The 17,706-nt window shown below is 35.0% G+C and overlaps 1 protein-coding gene across 1 annotated transcript in view; it reads left to right on the forward strand.

Annotated features, from left to right (window-relative positions):
• Positions 1-7,191: 7,191 nt before the first annotated feature.
• The window catches only part of Pect (phosphoethanolamine cytidylyltransferase), a 64,226-nt gene continuing 53,711 nt past the window's right edge, over positions 7,192-17,706 (forward strand). The window contains exons 1-2 of the mRNA XM_089103021.1: positions 7,192-7,296; positions 16,307-16,444. Of these exons, the coding sequence (XP_088959147.1) occupies positions 7,256-7,296; positions 16,307-16,444 (179 nt within the window). The 5' untranslated portion in view covers positions 7,192-7,255. The remainder of the gene's footprint in view (positions 7,297-16,306; positions 16,445-17,706) is intronic.

Here is a 17,706-nt window from a genome sequence, read left to right on the forward strand (position 1 = left end):
TTTCGCTAAGAAGTTGTAGGCTAGTAAATATGATTAGGGGAAAATAGCTTTTGAGTGCAGTGAGCTGAGTCCTCTGTAAATGTTGATAGGTTAAAACGATTTCTCAGGCTAGCTATGGAGTACAGGAATAGATTTTTGTAACCTTTAGATGTTTTGTTTGTACACAATAAATTAAAAAATATTGTTAACCATGGTTGCCGAAGTTGGACATCTTTCAGTAGGAATATTGACGAAACGGTAAATGCCATACGACGCAAAATTACTTAAATATCACAGTGTATTATATCTGATTTAGTTGGAAAAATGAATACTAAAACACCAGCAATGATAACAGGCAGTTGGATTATTTGCAACTTCTCGCATTGATCATCAACCAACCTTAGAAAATAGGGAATTGAACTTTTTTAGAGGGGGTGGTGATAGCCTACTAGAATAAAGCACTCTAGAACTTTCAAAACTGAGGATAACTTATATTATACTTCTCTATGCAAAATCGCGTGTAACCTTAAACATTCCCTTAACCTTAACAATTCTTCTTCATCACGCGTCACGGCTCTCGTTTCACCCTTCAGCAAAACCACATCCCTCGTCAAAGCAATTCAACAACAAATAAATTCCCCCCTTTCATCCCGAAAGCACAGCCACCATAACTTTACAAAATAATAGTAATAATAATAATAAAAACGGAGATAATAATAATTAAATAAATAAAACAATATCTTAATTATTAATTGATTCTATTTATTGAAAGTCAATCAGATATTTTTTTTAAAATTATTTTTAAAAGACCTAAAGGAGCTCCTACATCTCAACCCTTGTGGAAGCATGTTCCACACTTTCGCCCATGCCACATCTGTGGCAAAGTCCAATTGCACTGTAGGTGTTCGTCTAGCTATAATGTTTGATCCAGATATTGCAGTCCTAGGATGTTTTCCTGATACCAGCTGGAACATATTTTGGAATGGTGACGGAAGTTATCCAGAAAAAGAAATTAAAAATGAAAATTGAGTACGGTAAATGATAAAGCGGTGTAAGTGAAAGAAATTCGCCCAAATTTCCAATTATTTATGGGGAAAGTTTGTGCATTGAATCAAGCCTTTTCAGCTGGAATATGAATTTTGACTGCCAAATTGACGCAAAACATTGTAGATGAGGTTTGATAAGTCCATTTTATAGTAAACGAAGAGTTTTTTTCAGGGAATGCGTGCTTCAGTTTCCTGACAATGCCGAGATTACGCGAAATATTCTACTCAATAACATGGATCAGATATAAGTAGGAAAGGTTTTTATCAAGGAATACACCTAGGTACCTCGCATAGCCTGTTTGTAGTCGCTTGATCGTTTCTGGAGAAGCTGTTAGTCCTGATGTTTTTGGATAAAACAATAAAACTCCCTGAAGTCATTTCCGATGTTCTGGTTATGAAAAGCCCTAAAATTGCATTCAAAACATATTTTAAATTGTCATAAACCATAAAATTTGGTTAATATTATTCAATTCAGTTAATAGAATCTCATTATACTCAGAATAAAATTCTTGTCTTTGTTGCAAATAATCAGAATTGTGCATCCGAAGACGGCAAAAGTGTTCTCGACCACGTAAAAGAAACTAGTAAGCAGAAAAATAGAAGAAGAAGACAAGAACAGAAAAAGGAGAAAACAAAGCGCGAGGTTTGAGCAAGATCTTCAGAACTAAAGCAATGTCGACCTTCTCTCAAGTATGGACCGAATGTTTTTTTCATTTTCTCAAGATCTTTCCAGACAAGATCTTTTATTGACAAAAACACATGACAAATAAATTTCTAAACTGGTCGACTGAGAGCAGGGCTCGATATGTCGGCCATAAACAAATATAAGAAAATGCTGAAATAACAAATACAGGATATAAAAAAAAAAACAATAAAAAATGTACAAGGTAGGAGATAACAGAGGAGGCCACCCCAGCGCGAGAACACCGCAACACAATTCATACTAATATCAATTATTCATCAATCCCAACATCCAGACAAAGAACCATTTTTGAAATATGTTTTTTCAAAGAAGATCTGCTCTTGAAAACTTGGGAACATTTCTACTAAATTAAGTTTATTTACAATATGAGGAATCTGGTATCTGATTGAGAATCTAGCTCTTTCTGATTTAACTGGAGGAAGGCAATAGTTCTTTTAGTGGACGTGGTGGGCAGGAGAAATCGGAATCTCAATAATACCCAAATCATTGAAATAATTTATGGAAGATTGGATATCATAATACCACACTGCTCTATGTAGATCCTTTAGTTGTTTGACACTAACAATAATGAGGACGGCATATAAAGTTTGAGTTTCCGAGAGATTTTGAAGTCTCATTGGGCGATGAACAAAAGTACCCAGATTTCTAATTGCCTTATTTTGAATTATCTGAAGAGGTTGCAGATGGACCGTAAATGTGTTGAGATAGATTAAGCATGATAAGATCCACTACCTTCTTTGGCACAGACATCTGGTTCAAATATGAAAATATCGAAGGTACCAAATATAAAATTTTTTTAGCTGCAATAAAGTCAACAAAGTCATGTGAGTGGACGCCATGCCAATTTATCGACTTTGTGTCACTGATAAAATATATGCCAGCTTGGAGAAAAATCTCGGTGGCACACCAGGGTGCCGCCGATATCATCGGTGCAGCGGGACGTCACCGGTCTATCTATATTTAGCCCCATGTTCTTGCAATGATTTGTTGATTTCGGTGTTCTAAGTAAGCTAACGTGCTAAGTCGCATTTAAGGGGAGGACAGTGGCAAGGGTCCCCCATAAATCTATCAGAATTTCTTTTTTTTAATAGCTTATTCTCTCACTGGTAGCCGGCCTCTTGATTTCTTGCATAATGGTTTGATAAGTTATTTGGAGAGGCTCACAGCAATACAAATTTTTTTGTTTACAGATAATATTTTTCTTTTATACATCTATTAAGATTACCAAACAGTTCGTGGTAAGGAACTGTAAGCAAGTAGCGACTCGGCCGAATAGTAACCGAAACTCTAAAAAACGGAATTTTGATAACAATAGATACATCAAAAGAATTGCATTTTTACCTTGATTCCAGATATATAAAATTAATTAACTTTAATGCTACCCATCAAAAGCTACGAGCCTGAGAAAATTTCTATGATTTTCAACAAAGGAGGGAAACACCCATAAAAGTCAGGCCATCTCTACGAAAATCGCACCACAAGACTCAGCTTATGGATACTAAAATTCTAGTGTCCTTTTTAAGTGACCAAAAAGAAAGGAAGGAAACTATCCCCCTCATTCGCCCCTTTTCCCCCAAAGTTTTCCGATCAAAATCTTGAGATAGTCATTTTGTTCAGCATAGTCGAAATTTTCAAGAACTATGCCTCTCGGGTGGCAATACCCCCCGGCCCCTGGGTAAAAGGCTTTAAGTTAATTTGCCCATTGTTTTCTATATTATTGGAACTTATGCAAAAGTTTTTCCGGGAGAGGTTCGTATTTTCTGTATGGGGGATTTTCCAAGGACAGGATTTTCCATTTGGAGGGGAGCATTCGGGGCTGAACTTTCACTGGAAGATTCCGAAATGTCCTTTTCTAAAACTTTTTCTTTCTTCATAAAACAACCTCACAATGTCATGAATCTACTTTTTTTTCTTTTTCTTTTTTTACTGCAGATGAAAACTTTAGCTTGTATCAACGATTCTAAGATTATTTCAAAGAAGTCGTCAGTTGAAATTGCGGCCATACTTTGTTTATTTTATTACTCACTGTTGAACTTTGGCGAAAAAAGCTGAAAAATAAAATTGGTCATCCCAATACAAAAGCAGCAAATTCAATAAGCGAATAAACTATTTAAGGTCAGAAGAAAACTTTATTTTCTTAGTTTAAATTGAGCGAATTGGCGAAACTATAAAAATGCAAAGTTGACGAATTTTGTTTTTACCATATCCGTTCCAGAGAATTCACTTGGATATCAGAAAAAAAAAGAGGAATAAGACTAAAATTTCAAGTGAAATTCCACCAAATTTCACTAATTTGCGATACGATTTTAGATTTTTATTAGGTTTCAACTATATTTTATAACTATACATATCAATACGAGACTTCCTTCAGAGATTTTGTAAATTGTATTACTGAATTCTGGACCTTCACTACCAGATCTTGGAATTGGTATCGAAACCAGATTGAAATGTTGTACTCTCTAAGATATCACTGTAGTTACTCCGTTTTGTTCCTAGTTTTAGCATAATTTTAGACTTTTGGTCCAAATTTCACCGTATCTCAAGAAGTACGGGTTGCTGCCCCCTTTCCGTTGCGACGCCTCTTCCCGTTACAATGGAGAAAAAAAAAAACAGAATCATCTTGCATTTGTATGCATCGCAGCTTCCATTGTTCAAATCTTTTTCTAGATAAGGACTCTAGACTGGGTCTAATTTAAATGATATAAGGTACCTGTAAACGCTCAACTAATGGTGCTTTCGGCACATTTTCATTTTATACATACATTATCTGAAACTACATAAGCACTTTTAAGAAGAAGAAGAGAAATTAAGTAGAAAAAGCTACAGTGCTATACTGCCCTATATCTCTGGGACATGAACCTCCCCCACACGAATCTACAATATGCTGACGATCTGGTGCTATGGTCATCTGGCAACACCTTTGAGATAGCTCAGTCAAATCTGCAAAAGTCATTTTTCCAATTTGAAAAATTCTCTCAACATTCAGATTTATTCATTGCACCTACCAAGTCAAAAATAATCCAATTTCACTGAAAGCGAAACCATGTTAATGCAAGACTAACTAAATTGAACAACTATTCCAGAAAATAATCATATTCATTATCTAGGTCTCATGCTTGATCAAAAACTTAATTTCCACCTCCACATTTCAAACACAATAAAAAAATGCTATAGAAAAACAAATATACTAAAAAGACTTCTTTCCACACCCTGGGGCTGTTAGGAGAAAACCTTACTCCAGTTTTATATATCACATATAAGACCCCATATTGACTATGGGCTCATCATCTATGGTGCATGTGCAAAGACCCATATGCAAAATATTGAAACAACACAAAATGATATAATACGTCTCATATTTGGTCTTAGGAAACCCACAAGCACCAAGTTTCTGCTTATGGAGAGTCGATTAACAACAATAAGGGAGAGACGTAGCTTTCTCTTGACAAAATATAAAAAATTGAATCAAATAGCTCACACACCCTACATAATTGGTTAAAAAATCCAGCCATGTATAAAGGCATTGCAGAGGAGTATGCCAATATTCAGAAGAAGTTCCCCGTACTTGCAAAGTCTATTGCCCCTATTTTCCCCCAATCCCCTCCATTGAATTGGTCAATTTCCATAATAAATACTGATTTCTCAAAGTGGAATAAAGATTTAACCCCCATTGCTTCTGTCCAGAAAAAATTAGCTGAACTTAATACAATTACCTATAAAAACCACTTCCAAATATTTGTTGATGGGTCAAAAATGAATAAGAAGGTAGGAAGTGGTGCTTTCCTTTCTCACCTGAAAATAGCAATAGGCGAGAGATTATTTAATAATTTATCCATAATGTCTGCTGACTTAAATGCTATAATCATGCCATTCGAACACCTTAATAAAAACCAACCTCTAATTACAAACTCAAATAATATCATGGTATATTCCGACTCTTTATCAATTATTGAGTTGCTGACCTCAGCTCTTCAATATAAGTTCGACATTGACACTTATCATTGTCTCAGTATTATAGATAATCTTGCTTCGAGTGGCATAAGAACTTATCTTCAGTACCTTCCTAGCCACTCTAGTATAAGTGGTGATTATCAGGTTGATGAAATAGCAAAAAATACTATAAATATTGACCAGACAATTGGGAGACCAATCCCGATTAGAGATATTTACCGATGGAGACTATCAGATATTAATTTTGATAATAATAATCCTATCCTTTCCCCCATTCCCAATAAGTATTTTTCAAAAATTTACCATAGAATTCGTTCTGGAACAAATGGACTAAATTTTCTTGCATTCTCATATAAGTTTTCTAATTCAAGTGGTTCAATTCCCCTGTCCCCTCTTTGCAGGCATTGTAATATGAATAATGAAATAATTGACCATTGCCTATTTGAATATAATACGCTGACGTCTGCACAACATACCTTGCTTTGTAAAGTGTTAAAATGCTTCAAACACCACAAAATCTCACTATCAGCCAAGAGCCTTGCCAACTATACATTCACACTGAGCATTGAAATCGACATCTATCATCTTATATTTAAACTCAACGAGTCGAAAGATCAACTGAAAGATATCGCAATATATATAATAAATATGAAGCAATCAAACCAGTAGCTCTGTAGCCCACAGAGTGAATCAAAAGGAAAAGGGCTAAATAGCATTACTGAAACGCCCGCCTGCTGTTAAATAGAAGAAGAAGAAGCGCTACAGCTCTCTTATATTATAATTTATTCAGACTCAAAATCAGCCCTTGCCTCAATATCACCATGGTATTCAGACTACCCGGACAATGATATCTCCACCACTCTTGTACTATTGAACCAACTACTTAAACAGGGTATATCCACAAAATTCCAATACATCCTAAGTCATATGGGCATTAACGGAAACCACAAGGCAGATGAAATAGCTAAATCTGCCCTTCAGTTTGAAATATTATCTGGAAGGTCTATCCCAGTAAGATATATAAACCGTTGGCGCCTAAAAATTTATCTAGCAAACCAAAACCCACCAAACCTTTCTCCATTTGCATCCCGGAAAGACTCAAAGATGTACCACAGAATACGATCAAATGCTACTGGTCTTAACTGCCAAACTTATCAGTTCCAAAACACAACCACTCCAAGGGTAACGAGCCCTCTTTGCCGCCTGTGCCAATCCCATGATGAGACCATCAACCACACACCGTGCGGATATCCTATGGCAACTGTCGACCATAAAGGAAAATGGCTAACTTTGTTTGTTGTAATTCAGGTGACTTAAGGTAATTCCTAATATTGACCAGCTAACACAAAGCAGACACTCTTCAATCGATGATGCCAAATTGTTCAAAGCTGTCTTTAACTGCCTGAATATAGGTGGTTTCATCAATGATATATAAATCCTATTATTAAATAATGATAGTTTAATTTTTATATTCGATTTCCCAGGATGCCCCTGACATAATCAGACAATACGAAAAAGGTTAAATGGATTTATCGAAGGCTATAACTGAAGAAAAAGAAGAAACCTCCTGCTAATTATGGCTGATAAAAAATATATTAAAGTCTGGTGTGATGGATGGTACGTATTAATGATTTAGGTAAAATGCTAGATGAAGGACTGGTAAAATTTTAGTTTATATACTTTTTGCTATCTTGGAAAGGGGTCATATTATTGACTTACGAATAAAGTAAACATAGCCTACCACTCGATGCCTTTTTTTTATGCTCTTTTCAAATATAATAATCATTTTTGTCAGAAATGAATTTGGTAAATTTCTACCAAATCATATTATTGAGTTAGGAATAAAGTGAATACATCATTTGATGCCTTTTTTTATGCTGATTACGAATATAATAATCATTTCTATCGGAAATTAATTTCAGCCCCCCCCCCTATATATGCCAATTCAGGGTTAGGTTAGGTTGTAGTAATATATACCCTGAATTGGCATATATAGGGGGGGGGGCTGAAATTCAGGTAAAGTTCTACAAAATCATATTATTGAGTTAGGAATAAAGTGAATAGCCTACACCATTCAATGCCTTTTTTTATGCTTATTACGAATAATAAGCATTACTATCAGAAATGAATTTCAGCCCCCGCCCTGATATAGGCTATACCTAACCTAACCCTTAATTGGTATATATAGGGGGGGGGGGGCTGAAATTCATTTCTGATAGAAATGATTAGGCCTATTATATTTGTAATCAGCATTAAAAAAAGGCATTGAATGGTGTATTCACTTTTGTCCTAACTCAAAAATATGATTTTGTAGAACTTTCCCAAAATTCATTTCTGATAGAAATGATTACTATATTTGTAATCAGCATAAAAAAGGCATCAAGTGGTATATTCACTTTATGCAGAAGTCAATAATATATTTTTAATAGAAATTTACCATGAATTTTACTCCCACCCCTAGGCTATATATACCAATTCAGGGTATATATTTGCACATAGGGGGTGGGGGTAAATTTTGGTACTTATGTAAATGAGAGGTAAATTTAAGCTTTACCCCTCCCCCCTAATCTGAAAATCATCAAGTGGTATGTTTACTTTATTTGTAAGTCAATAATATGAACCATGAAAAATTTACCAAAAAGGCATCAAGTGGTATGTTGACTTTATTTGTAAGTCAATAATATGAACAGCAAAATATTTACCAAGTATAGACCTGTCAAGTAGGCTAGGCAAATTTCTAACTTTTAGAAATCAGAAGAAGGTTAACATGGAAGCTTGGCAATACCTTCCCAGAGTAGGCTATGTTTTTGGCCCTGGATTCATTACTGAAATTTTCATTTTCCTAAAAAAGTAGCTAAACTAGTATTTTACCAGGATATGACACATCCTTCACCAGGCTTTTTCTTGCATATAGGGCACAAGCTTGGTGGCTAGGCACTGACCATTTTCCAGTGCCTTAGCATCCATTTTATACTTAGGACCCAGCAATATTACATCAACCTCTACATGTGGGCAGACTAATGCCTTATAGAGTTTCTGTGCCACACCCAGCTTTCTGGTGGTAAAAGTTCTCTTGATGAGCCCAAGGGACCAGTTTGCTTTTGCAGCTTCTGTGCAAGTATGGCCATGGAACTTAAGCTTCCTGTCTATAATAATACCCAAGCCTTTTCCTTCAGCTACCACCTTGAGTTGGTTGTTCCCAATAGCTATATGTATGGTTAGGCTTATTTCAGTTAACATGAAGAACTGTACATTAGGCATTGAACTACAGGCTCCAGTCTTTGGATCATCTTGAAAGCTCATTGAGGTCTTCCTGAATTAGTGAGAGTTCTTCATTACATCTGGCTTGCCCTAGTAACTGAAAGTTGTCTACATTTAACATGAATAGGTCCTTTAGGTTTATTGAGCAGTTGTTAATATACACACTGAACAGTATAGGTCCAGTGATGGTTTTCTGCAGGACAATGCTGAGAACTGCAGCTGGTTCCGAAAAGATTGCACCATTTTTGTATGAGAACCTTTTCTGTTCTATTTGATAAGAAAATCTCAATCCAACTTATAACCTCAACATGGACTCCATATGTGAGTAACTTCAGTATCAGGAGGCTGTATTGCACCTTGTCCAAAGTTGCTTGATCTAGCAGCTTGATGCCTGCTGGAAGGTAACTGTCAAGGAGTTTGGTGACAATATTATGCAGGTTAAGAATAAAATGCCCATTTAACAAAGAAATGCAATGAATAACAATGGATACTTATTTTATTTAAGGCTATTTCTGCCCTTTGTTAGGGAGAGGGGAGCAATTATCATAGGAAGGACCATTATATTTGGAAAGTGCAGTAATCAAAAATTGTATGGTACTGCTCATTTGTTATTATAGTTTTTCCTTCAGAAAAACCCTGTGACAAGAGTGTTACCATATGAACCAAATGTTGACATGAAATAATGTTAAGAAAAAAAAAATCAGTCAAGTTCTATACTTAACCTAGGGTTATATCTGGCCTGGTGACAGTAGGCCAGGCTGGGACACATTTATCATAATAGCAATTATTAGCCCTGTATTCTACAGCAGTCTTAAAATATAGAAACACATTTAAAAGAAAATCATACTTTGCCTTTGTTGATTTTTGGTCTGCCTTCAACACTTTTGACTGAAAGTCACTGTTGTTGATCCTTCAATCTGCCAGTGTGCCCCAGAAAATCATACAGTCTGTTCAAGGAGCTCTACAATAACACCAAAAATTATGTCATTGTAAATGGTCAGCCCTCCTCATATTTTAAAATTAGAAATGGTGTTTGGCAAGTCTGCTCTGTTGTACCCAAACTCTTCAACTGCATCATAGACCATGTCCAGAGCAAAACATTGCTGGCACAGCCATTTGGCATTGATTTTGCTGGAAGAGCTCTGTTGGATATTGACTTAGCTGATAATGTGGCACTAGATTGTGAAAGCTCAGTGTTTGAGCTCAGTGAGCTCAAACTGCACTAGAAGTGCTGCTGTGTGTTACAGAAAAATTGGTTCAAAAGTAAACTGGTCTAAGACCAGAAAAATGCTAATGGACAATGCATCATCTAGCCCTGTAACATCTATAGAAGTGTGTAGACAGAATACTAGGATAGTCAGACAGTTCACCTAGGTTCAATAGTCTGCTCAAATGGAAATCTAGATGCAGAGATATAAGCAAGGGTAGCTAAGGTAAATGCCAGCTTTGGCTGTCTTCTGAGAATAATATTTCACAAACCTCAGATCAGGTGCTTCACAAAAGCACAAATCTACTCTGCCTTGGTAGCTAGGATTATGCTGTACTCATCAGAGACTTGGCCCATGACTCAGACACAGATGATAAAGGTAGGTGCTATCCAGACAAAACACCTCCACTGAATCAAACACATTAGGTGGTTTGACAGGGTAAAGAATTCATAGACCCTCCAGTCTTTTAAATCACCACCCCATATTGGAGCAGCTTGAGTCTAGCTCCCTGTGTTGGTATGGCCATCTACTGTGCCTTCCCATTCAAACACCACCCAGTTCATCTTCAACTTTGATCCAACTGCAAATGCCTGGAAACACCCCAAAGGTAGAGCACATGCAAGGTGGGTAGATGTCACCATTAATTGACTCACTATCAGGAGCATCAACCCAATGAAGCTCCAGCCCTTGCCCCAGACAGAACACCCTGGGGACTAGCAGTACAGATGTCTGGTTCCCTCTACAGTCACAACATTGCCAAGCAAGAGCTTTAAGTCTCAATACATAGCCTAAGGCTATATACAGCCTCATTAGGAGAGGGAGCTAGAACATAATTGGAGCAGCAGTGATTATTATATTTGGAAAGAACATTGAATGGGTAATCAAATAGAATGTTTCTCCTTGTTTTTATCTCATGTTTGTCTAATAATATAAATTTAACCCCCCCCCCCCTTATTGCCCAGTTAAAGGCCTTGGCTATGTAAAAAAGTTTGCTTGTAAAAATAATAATAATTTATTTCAACCCATTGTACAAGCTTGAAACATGCTTAGAGCGGTACAAAGATACTGGAAATTAGAGAAAAATGAAAGCAGTATCAAGAAAAAAAAGCTCACAAGAAAAATAACATATCAGCTACTTAGACAACACAATTAAATTATACAGTTAAGTGGAAAGTTGACAATATTTTCTTGATGCTGACAGAACCTGTCCACAAGCTGTTCCATTTTTTTGGAAATATGAAAAATGCCATATCTACTGGAGATGTGCTGGTTGCAAGTTCAAAGTGGCAACTGCATAAGATATTGCAAAAAGGGAAGAATAGAACAAAAACCGAAGAATAGAGAATCTGTTATTTCTTTTTTAAACTGGCATTATAAACCAATTGTTACTGAAAACTATGTACAAAAAATAGCACAAACCAAGAAAATCAGCAAACTTGTCTATATAATCTAGGGTTATGTCCAGGCATTAGGGAAAGGGGGACTGGGATGCAATTGTCATGGTAGCAAATATTAAATTAAAAAAAAGCTTTTGAATGGGAAATCAAGTGATATTTTTCTTTTGTTAGTATTGTTTCTAACTATTGTAGAATCTTGCTCCAAAATTAGCAAAGGAAATAGAAACCAGAGCAATTAAAATTTAGAAATTTAAATTTCCAGATGATATCCTTTTCAATAGCTGGGATAGCAAAAAGTAGTTCAGTTAGCTGTATTGAAACTTTTGGGAACAGACTCAGAGCCCAAATTATACCCTAAGAAGATCTTTTTGATACCTTCTTTTACTCATTCCTGTTTCTAAGGCTGAAAAGATTGTATAGAGGACAGGCCTGTCTTAATTTTGGTTGAAAAATGTTTTCCTTACTTTTTTTTTAATTCTAGCCCAAGTTTACTTAAGACTTGATTCAAAGAATTGGAATATGCCTTTAAGGCACTATAAGAAATTCTTTCAAATTTAAGACACATATTTACAAACTTTATCAATGATTTGTAGAATGAAGATTACTTTTGTTACAAAGCCTTTGAGAAAGTTTTAGTACAGTGGCTTTGAGAATATTCTCCATAGGAAAGCCTAGATGAGACTCTAGAAACTAATTCCATGAGAGATGCTTTGATTCAAATCTAACTAGATATTACCCAGAAGAAGACATATCCATTCCAAAAGCACTTACTCACATAACAATTTCTTAGTTCATATGATATACAAAGCAGGCTTTGTAATGATCAATTCAAAGACCTGTATCAATACTGAATGTTCTTGCTCTGTAACTTTGCAATGACAATGCCATCTCTTTCATCATAAATGATTCTTGTTTGAAGACAGTGAATTTAGGCTTACAAGCCTAAAAAGCCAAACTCAAGTTTATGAGCATTCATAGTAAGTAAGCTGACACCAGCTCTAAAACTCTATAAAAGCCTGATGAAACCTAGATTGCAATATAGAATGTGCATTGCCAAGCCAATTAATAAAATAGACCAGATGGCTCTCAAATCTGTTCAAAGATGGGCGACTATATGCACAAAGGGTCTCAAAGATAAAGAGTATTAATATCAACTGCAGAGCCTGAAGCCACCAACTCTGACATAACCATCAACACATAGGTAATATGATAATGACCTATAAGTTGCTCTAGTCTGACAACAAAGATATGTCTGAACCTGCCCAGTTGCCGAGTACCAGAGGTCATTTTGCAAAGCTGTTCTGCAAGCAGGCCAAGAAAAGAAAAAGAAACAATTTCTTCTACAATTGAATTATAAGTCTTTGGAATGGCCTAAGTGAGATGCTGGTGGGATCTACATTGATAGCTTCAAATCAAGTCTCAACAAGGACTGGGCAACAAAACCATGGCTCACTCAATGGGATGCAGCAGATGTCCCACAACCCCATCATAACTAACTGGCATACACTGGATTTGTCCATATTGCTAGCGAGTGTGATTTAAGGTAGTCAAAACTGGCGTTTCACCAAAGGGTTGAGGTCAGTTAGACAAATTGCTTAAATCTTACTTGGATTGTTCACTATTGAAACCTCATAAAATTTATTTGGGACACTCTGTTGTTCTAGCATTTTCTCTACAGTCATTATGATCAAAAACCCCTGGTTTTTTCCCTGTGGAATCTTTTGAATGTTAGATTCAAAAATTTCTTAATTTCAGTGTAGACTAGTTGCCTCTTTTGGCACTGGATATAATGTAGTAAAAAAAAATATATATATAATATAGTTATAAATGTAGTAAAGTAGACTATACTAAAGTAAAGCAATGATGTAGTAATAATTGTGCAATAAATAGATCAATATAGATATGGGCAGTTCATTTAAGCACATGAATCTGTTAGGCAAGTCATGTGAAAGGGCCACTAAAATTGAATATTTCTCTTGTCCTGTATGAAACACTTAGTGATTTTCTGTTATGGCATTAGAATTGTATTAACTGATTCATTAAAACTTTCCAGGGGTGTGTACATGTCTAATATATAGCTTTTTAGATATTCTAACATGTACTTAGCTTAAATACTGTGTATCTGAATAATAGCAAGTAAGTTAATTTTTGGTTCATGGTTCAGAAATATCAACTTTTATAGATTTGAGCTAAATGATGTTCATAAAAAGTGCCATAATCTTTAGCCTACCTTAAATATTGCAGTTTTTCTTCTTCTTATAGATATTGTCAGTTTTTTTTGCATTGCTTAAAAAAAGTAACAAAAGGTTTAACCTTCAAAATAGGCAGATTATGGTCCATCAAAAGCTATTGATTTACTGTCAAGGAACTCTTTATGATGACTAGGAAATATTATACTAAACTCCTCTTTTCAGAAAGAAGTCTATAAAAAGCATATCTCAAAGTTATCACATCCTGTCTCAATAATTGAATGATAAGCTGGGTCTGTCCATATAACATCAGCATTGCTATGACACTCAAAACCTCTGATTTTAGTAAACTGGTACATTTTGTCAATATAAGCTACCATTAAAGTTATTCTTTGCATACCTTTTTTAATTTTGTTATATGGCAATTCAAAGTTTTGATGGTGTTGACTTATTCATATCATAGAAAGAAATATCAAAGTTGTGTAACTTTGGAAAATACTTCCTGTCTTCTTTTTGAAGGGTCTATTTCAAAAGCTGTTGATGGATACAAGAATCTTGACAGCCAATCTTGATTGAATAAACTACAGCTCCCAATGGTCATGTACAGACATCAAAGAGGTGATGTCATAATGACTTGTAAACTTTTGAATGCTGACTCCTCTACGGTAAAAACCTATTCAATTTGATGAATCCTCCAAAACAGGGGGGCATAGCAAGAATTTGTCCTCGAAGAAGGCATATACCAAAGTCTGCAACCACTACTTCTTCAATAGAGTGGTTGCCTATTAGAACAAACCTTCCTGATATTGCTGTTTAAGATTGTCATTGACAAGCATTGGTCAATTAAACCATGGAAGACAGGGTGGGATGCAATTGAATCAATGGCTGTCCATCATCAGTGACAAGTGGCTCTACAGGATTTTTCCTGATTTTGCAGGACAATGTCACTTAAGTTAATGTGAATTAAAAAAAAAGTCTAACTAAGCTGGCTAAGAAATATATTCTTTTTTATTCTATTTTACCAATTTGATATTCAGTTATATCATTAAGAATTTTTTTTTGCTGAAATAGTTCACCAGAGCCTATAGATAGTGCGAAAATTAAATAGCATGGAACCCTTGTGTGTTTCCATGTTTGAATTTTCTTTTTTTTCCCCATTATAATAGACTTATTATTTTTCATGGCTTTCTTTAATTCCTTTTCAAAACTGTCATTGTTGCTGTATGGTTAAAATTTTTGAGCTTTATGGTAGAAAAATTACGTGTGACAAGTAGTTTCCAAAGTTCCTCCATGAAGAGATGCTCTTCTTAAAATTTGCCAAAAACCTAAAAGGTAGGTGAATAGCACAAATATTATCAAAGGTATAGGGAAATTGAAAAAAACTGATTTTTTGGGAGAAGGAAACACAGTAGCAAATGCACCCACCCTTCACGCCTTCCTGATTTATTGGGTATCTTTAAAACAAAACTTTAGGGTACTGCCCAAGTAAAATGTTTTGAATTGGGCATCATCTATCTTTTTGGTGCTTTAGAAGAGAAAATCACAGGAAGCTAAAGGAATTGCATACTATTGCCCAGTTAAAGCCAAGTCACTTTTTATTTAGGGTTACATCCTGGTCTGGTTTTGTTAATTTTACTCTAAGAAAACCCTTTGTTTTTGTAATACTTGGAACAGCAGCGTCTTCTTCTATCAACCAAAAGGACTTGGATCCCCTCCAAAATAAAATCTCCTCTTCCATCCCCCTCTTGCTTTATGTTTTCTTTTTACTTTGACAGTATTATTGTTTCTTGGTTTCTGCCTCTAGTGACTTCAAGAGAGGATTGATGTTGTTTTTAAATGCTATTTAGCATGTATGTATTAAAACAGGAATTGAGAGAAACTAAAGCTCTGACCAAATATAATTAGAAAATGTAAAATTTGTATACATATGTGTATTTGTTCTGATAAAAAAATTAACATTTTTCTTTACATCACAATCTGAAAAACAGACTACAAATAAAAGAAGAATAAAGAGCGATTAAACTTGAAGCAAACAAAACCAATCTTTATTAGAAGAGAACTATCACATCCATATCCCCCTGCCCCCCTAGAAAGTATAGGTTAACATATTTCAATAACGTATCAAACTCAATTTGGATTAGAATCAGAGTTGGGAATTTTATTGAAATTGGAACTGTGATGTGGAATCAGTATTGGAATTGGGTAAATTTTGGCATTGTCAAGTCATTATCTCATATTGCCAGTAGTGTTGGTCTGTTAAATTCCTTACTTTGACTCCTATATTTTTGGATGCCAAACTTCAAATCTTACTTTAAAAAAATATTTCTTTAAAGGAAGAAATCAAAGAACAAAACACCAAGAAAACTTTGTAGGTTCTGCAAAATACGCTCTTAGTTGTAATTATGCTGCTGTCTTTTTTCTCCCTTCTTCCCCTTCTCTCTTTCAGTGTATATGTGTCAATGTATTTTGTAAATCTAAGATCACCTTTTTCAATAACCATTGAGACTTCTGTTTGGGAGTCTTTTTATCAGAAATATTTAAAATAATAATTCAAGCCTGAATATACTTCTAGCTATGACATGGTACATTTCGGCCATGCTAATTCATTAAGACAAGCAAAAGCACTGGGTGACTACTTAATTGTTGGTGTCCATACTGATGAAGAAATTGCCAAGCATAAAGGACCACCTGTTTTCAATGAGCAAGAAAGGTATATTTTTAATATAGCATGTCTTGTTGCACAAAAATTGTTTGTAAAGTAGCCAAATATAGTGGTTTTTTTTTTCTGAAGGAAATATTGCTTTTTAAGTTTACATAATTCTTCAAATCTGCCTAGGTTGACCAGCACTATGCAAAGCCTTTTTTTTTTTTTTTTTTTTCACTGAGCAGAACCTACTTGGATTATTTTACCACTGTGCCTTAAAGAGTTGGACATTTACGTTTATGTATACACAGTACTGACTCTTAGGGATGGTCAGGTTTTGAAAGACATGCCAACAACATTTAGGGTTTGAATCCTCCCCCCCCCCCACACACACACAGAAAAAAGAACTACAACTGAGAAATCATTTATCTAATTTTTTGTATTACTGACAAAAAAGGCTTGCCATAGTTGATACCCTCCCTCAAATCAGAATCCAGGGTATAGGCTTAATTGTGTCAATTGTAGAACCTATGCATGATAGCAAATAATCAATTCAGGCATTAAAGATTCTGACAGGAAATATTCTGAATAATTCAAGTCCTTGATAACATTGAGGGAGTTAAAGCCACTGCCTGTATATAGAGCAAAAGTTTACGGTCATTTTTTCTCTTTCTTTAAAGACGCTCAAAATGTCATTAAAATGTTGTGAATTTGAGTAATTTGATATTTATTGGCTCTTGTTTAAAAGTCCCATAAAATATATTTTTGCTTTGTATAACCTATGATATTCTTGTTTTATTACATTATTTTTCTATAACTTGAAAGATCCTATTTTCTATTTCTCCTTTGTGAGCTGTTTGAAACTGAGCTTTAGGTCTAAAAGGTATATCTAAGAAACCTCTACCCTTCAGTAATTAAAAGTTTAGTCAAAATTACAAGACTGTTTACTTTTGTCTCATTATGTCTCTATATAGTCACGTATGCTCAAAAGAAAAGGATCTCATGTTCTCATAATTTTACAGGGGAGCAAAAATAAGGGTTTTGATTTTTAAGAATAGGGTTTTGTTCAATGATTAAAATATTATGCAAGAAAGTCTTTTTGAAATAGAACAATAAAAGAATTGTTGTGCCCATTGTGACCTGTCTCTCCGACATCCTATGAAGTAAATACACCCTTAGGATTATCAATACTCTTATGGTAATTAAAAAGATGTCACATCAAATTTTTAATCAAACGCCGATTTTATGATGCGTTGTGTTGTGTTTTTCTCATTTGTTAAAATAGTTAGAAAGTGGTACTTTTAATATCAAAGATTGTGTTGCACACC

Source organism: Artemia sp. Qi Xiang Cuo, chromosome 17 (assembly GCF_049724085.1).
Source record: "Artemia sp. Qi Xiang Cuo chromosome 17, ASM4972408v1, whole genome shotgun sequence".
NCBI lineage: Eukaryota > Metazoa > Arthropoda > Branchiopoda > Anostraca > Artemiidae > Artemia > Artemia sp. Qi Xiang Cuo.